Source organism: Montipora capricornis, chromosome 10 (genome assembly GCF_036669925.1).
Source record: "Montipora capricornis isolate CH-2021 chromosome 10, ASM3666992v2, whole genome shotgun sequence".
NCBI lineage: Eukaryota > Metazoa > Cnidaria > Anthozoa > Scleractinia > Acroporidae > Montipora > Montipora capricornis.
In genome coordinates, this window is record NC_090892.1 from 62,286,373 (window position 1) to 62,291,372 (window position 5,000).

The 5,000-nt window shown below is 37.0% G+C and overlaps 1 protein-coding gene across 4 annotated transcripts in view; it reads right to left on the reverse strand.

Moving 5' to 3' along the window:
- Window positions 1–5,000, reverse strand: part of LOC138018429 (multidrug and toxin extrusion protein 2-like) — a 54,847-nt gene that overhangs the window by 11,888 nt on the left and 37,959 nt on the right. For all 4 annotated transcript variants that reach the window (XM_068865051.1, XM_068865053.1, XM_068865054.1 and 1 more), the window contains 3 exons: window positions 2,998–3,095; window positions 2,513–2,626; window positions 1,143–1,210 (listed from right to left, as the gene is read on the reverse strand). In XM_068865051.1, coding sequence (XP_068721152.1) covers window positions 1,143–1,210; window positions 2,513–2,626; window positions 2,998–3,095 — 280 coding nt within the window. The remainder of the gene's footprint in view (window positions 1–1,142; window positions 1,211–2,512; window positions 2,627–2,997; window positions 3,096–5,000) is intronic.

Here is a 5,000-nt window from a genome sequence, read left to right on the forward strand (position 1 = left end):
GTCTGCTTTTTTCGGTACAGGACAATACCATGGTAATATCCTGTCAGTCTAAGTTGATTTATGATAATTAATGGTGGCACTGAAAAGAAAGGGTCCAGTGATATGTAATTTTGTTGAGGCAATAAAGAGCAAGTTTGAATATGTGGAGTGGCATTTTCATACAGAGTAGGTTTAGTATTTACAGAGCCATGAAGGATTAAAATGCAAAAACTATGAAAAGGGACAGAGCAAAAAGTCTTTGAAAGAGATTTGCCCAATTAAAAGTGTGTAACATAAGCCGATAAAAGAGGAAGGATTTCTAATTAGCTACTAACATTAACCCATTAATCCCTAGGATTGAGACTTCATAGATATTACTCTGTCTAATGCCAGACAATTTTACTTGTCAGTGGGGGCCAGTTCAGGAGTCAAAAGATTAAAGTTCTACGTAATCGTCCTATGAGATCCACAAGTGTAAATTTGATTATGTATACTACGCCTAATTAAATGTGGAATAGGTGATGAAAAGGTGTTGTGAACAAGCGAGAGTTCAACAAGATTTAGCCAATCAGTCAGCCTTATATCTTAATGAGTTTTGATCACATGAGGCAATGTACACATGTGAGAAAGAGCACTGAAAAGTGCTTTTGTGCATTTTGAGTAGAAATGGCTGCAAAGTGCCTGATAAAGAGAGTGAAAGTTCTTAACTTGAAAAAAAAACTTTTCTTTAGCTAGTATCGTGATCAATGCTATTGTACACACATGAAGTTTTGGTGTTTGTTTTGAAGTTTAGGTTCAGTCCACTATTGCTATTTTTATAACAATGTTTCTTATCCAGTTCCATTGGGAAGTCTGACCACTGAAATGATGTAAATGTCGGAGACAAAAGGTCACAACATTTTAACCTAGCCCATTGATGCCAGGAGTGAGACTCAACTGGGGTTGCCCCAGGATGCACTGGGAGTCAATAGGTTAGTGAACTTTAAATCCCTTTTCCCTCCTGAGAATGACAATTACTGATTTCCCTCAGTCTGTCTACTGCCAGATGGTACATTTTACTCATCAGTAGGGTGTGCCCTAGGGAGAAATCGTGTGTTCCCAAAAATATGACTCAGAACCAAATCCTAAAACTCTGAGCCTTGCAGCAGGAGTAAAATGCTTACCATATAAACAAAAGCTGCCCATTGAAAAAGAATCCCATAGGCTGCTAACTCCACTTCCCCAAATGTCCCTAAAAAACAAAAACAACAGCACCGTAAACAAGTCAGACAAGCATATAGCAGCTATAATGTTATATTCAAGGTAGAGGCCCTTTCCAGCATCGAAAACTGGAATTTAAGGAGCACCGTCTTAAGGTATTTTTACTGCTTTAATGGACCAAAACTGTGTAAAACTAATAACATAACAATGTAATTACACATAATATTCCAGTTCATATGACTGTATACAATATTCTAATGACAACCCACAAAGAAATAAACACATTTTTCAGACATCAAGATTGACTTTTAAAATAGGGAATGGTTTACACTGGACCTTCAAAATGCATATAATTCTTCTTATTATGCACGGGCTGAACATGTACATGTAGCCCGTAAAACTTGAATAGGATGGAGTATGAGCATACAGTACATGTATTATTCTGGTAAATGACAAAGTTTCTAGAACTCTGGTTTCTAAGAATGGGTTTTTCTAAGGGTTAAGTTTTGGCCAAATTTGTAGTGTTTGATAGATTTTACCCTTGTAGGCTAATTTTTGCTAATACAAGGTTACCATTAAATTAATAATTTTTTTATGTTCCCTGTCACGAAGGAAAAATTGAAGATTTTTATCACATATGCAATCCTGCAGAAAAAATTGAAGATTACTTGGTTTTTCCCCTCAAGGAATACAGTCAAAAATTGGGGCTGAAACTAATTTTGTCCTCCTGAGTGAAGGTGGAAATGCTTTGTTGACCAAGGTCTGTTGTGAGGTGACAGCAATTCGCTTTACAGTAAAGTTTAATTCAAAGGACCAAAAGCTGGTAATGGTCATCATGTCATGTCAGCTGACACATAACCTCCTTGTTGATTCAGGCCAACTCTGAGTCGACTGTACACCAATATTATTGTCAACTGACATGTTGTTGGCATAGAATTGGTTACCATTACCCAGTGCTGCCCAGTTGCAATGCATATTGGTATCAATCATTTGAACTGAATTGAAATGATCAGACCATTCAGCTGTGGTAGAGATAAAGAACAACGGCCAACTTGACACGCAAAGAGTGTCGGTACTTTCTAACGACTAATAAAATAATATGTATTTTACAGAAAGTCTAAATTAGAAAATAAAAATGATTGGAGACAAGAATGTTCCAAAAAAGTATACTATAATATACCACACAGAAATAGAACTATTTTAATTATTATATAACCAAAACAACCACAGTATAAACATAGTCTACAATTCTTGAATGGACCTGGGATTTTGCTGTTAAATTTATTCAACTTCGTACACAGATCTACTTTAAATTTGTAAGACTGATCTGAACCTGTTATGAATGCGCCAACTTCAAAGCTCCACCACTCAATACAGAGCATAACCATCCCTGATATTGCAAGTTTGAAAAACTGGCCCCAATCCAACATACTTTCAATGGTCCAACCTAATTAATTTCAAACATAATATTATTCTTAATTTCATTAGCTTCACCAACAGATAATACATTATAATAACAAATAAACATTTTCTAATGATGAGGGTAAATAGGGGTAAATACTGCTTGATACTACATGAAAAGTTTTTTTAAAAAATGTATTTTTATTCTATTATGACCATTTGGGTGTCTGAGTCTGCCGTTATTACTCAGTCTGCTGTCTTCACTTTATACTGGCCAGAAATGAAATGTAATAAAAGAAAATAATATTATTACAGTATTTCCTGCCTAAAAGACTTTTTTACACATGTCAAGTAAAAAAACCAAATGATAAATAAATGAATAACAAGAAATTAAAAATGAACAAGATTTTAAATTACCTGGCCAAGTCAGTTTATCCAGCTTGAAAACTTTCATATAGGTCGAAAGTAGCAAAGACAAAATACATGTTGACAGCACCCAGCCAATAGCTACCCCACTGTTTAAAGAACAAATTGAAATGGTAACTATAATAGTCATGATAATGATCTTCACAGGACTTGACTAGATGGTTCACGTCAAAATGATAATCACCACGGTTGGCTGAAGTTTCACTGACTGAGATTCGAGTGCAATTCTTGGTATGTTCCAGCAATGATTATGTTGTCTTTCTTTCATGGTAATGAAGTATGTGGCTAGGAGGGGAGGTTATTCTGTACAAATGTAGTGGGCATACTCCATAGGGATCAAATACCTGGAGGACCATAAGTAACAACAAGCAAAGGGAAGGGGAAAGAAGCGAGGGTGTGTTATCTGTGGAATCTGAAGGCTGAGGAGGATAACACAAACCGAGGCCATGATAATTCTCACTATCACGTGAAAACCAGGCCTTCTGATAGGGTGCGATTAAAAAATGCAAATTATGCGATTTTTTCAGGGCAGATTGTGCGATTAGAAAGGCCAATTATGCGATAAATAATGTAAATTACGCGATTTTTTTCTCAGCAATTTTAAGCTTGTTTTATAAGGTTTCAGGTTAAGAAAAACACTTTTTTGCTGCCCTAAAGACATTTTGAACACAAAGGAACAGTAATTATGTATCTCGATCGTCATTAGTTGGGATAAATAAAAAAAATGAGGTCTTCTGCACTACCGGTGCACCACGTTAAAAGTTGAAAGGACACAGCTAACATGCCAAATGAATGATCAAGGTGTTTGTCAACCACGAACTTCCGAAGATGGTCAATCACAATAGGGCCATACCCCCATTTATACGAGAGAAAATAAGCCGTGGCTTTCTCTGGCCGCGGCTTACAGAATACTCGAATGTTCACCCCGTATAAATGGTACAAAATCTATGTTCACGTCTATTTCAAGCCGCGGCTTATATTGACCTGGGAATATATATTCGTATAAATAGTTCCTTTTGCGTATTTTGTACCCCGTGGCCAGAGTAAGCCGCGGCTTACTTTCTCTCGTATGAAAGGCCCTAATATTGCACGACGAGAAAAACATAGTCCATCGTCCACGTGGAGAGTATACCTGTGAGGTACTTTCTTGCTCGATCGTGAGCTGTCAGATTGGGAGGAAGGTGGGAACTTCCTTCTTCGTCGAAGAAAAAGCTAGCGTTTTCACAACAAACTTATCCATGAGTAAGTTTTTATCAGTTTTCAACGAAAGAAACTACATTTTGCCGAAAAACTTACAACTTCGCTTATTTTTCACAAATCTCTTCTCTAAGAGAAGGCAACGGTGTCATTTCAGTGGTGTGTATATAAGGGCGTGTTTGTGTTGCACTAATAGAAGGAGACTCGAATGTTTAAGGTGACAAAGGTCTTTTAGCCTTTTTCCAAGATAAATCATCATAAAAATGGCGTATTTATGCAGGAATTTCTAAGAAACATGTTGATTTATGTTTCATTTTATGAATTTTGTGCGTCCTTTTGTGAATTATGCGATTTTTCGTGAATTGTGCGATTGGATGCGATTTGAGGTCGATTGTGCGAAATCGCACCATCGCGTAATATCAGAAGGCCTGGAAAACAGAACGCAATGAATATCGCTTTATTATGCATACTGTCCAACTAAATAAAGTATGGAGGTCACCAAACATCAGTGAAAGAGACAGCCAAAGACTGTCAGGTTTCCTTAATTCTTGCCTGAGAAAGATATGCAGGATATTCTGGCCCCAGAAGATCACAAACAAGGAGCTATATCAAAGGACAGGTCAGCGAGACATCACCACGGTAATAATGCAAAGAAGATGGAGGTGGCTTGGGCATGTTATCAGGAAAGACTGAGATAACATAACACAAACTTCATTTAGGTGGACACCAGATAGTGGAAGAAGGAAGAGAGGTCATCCACGAGAAAATTAGAGGAGGACGATCAAGGATGAAATGAA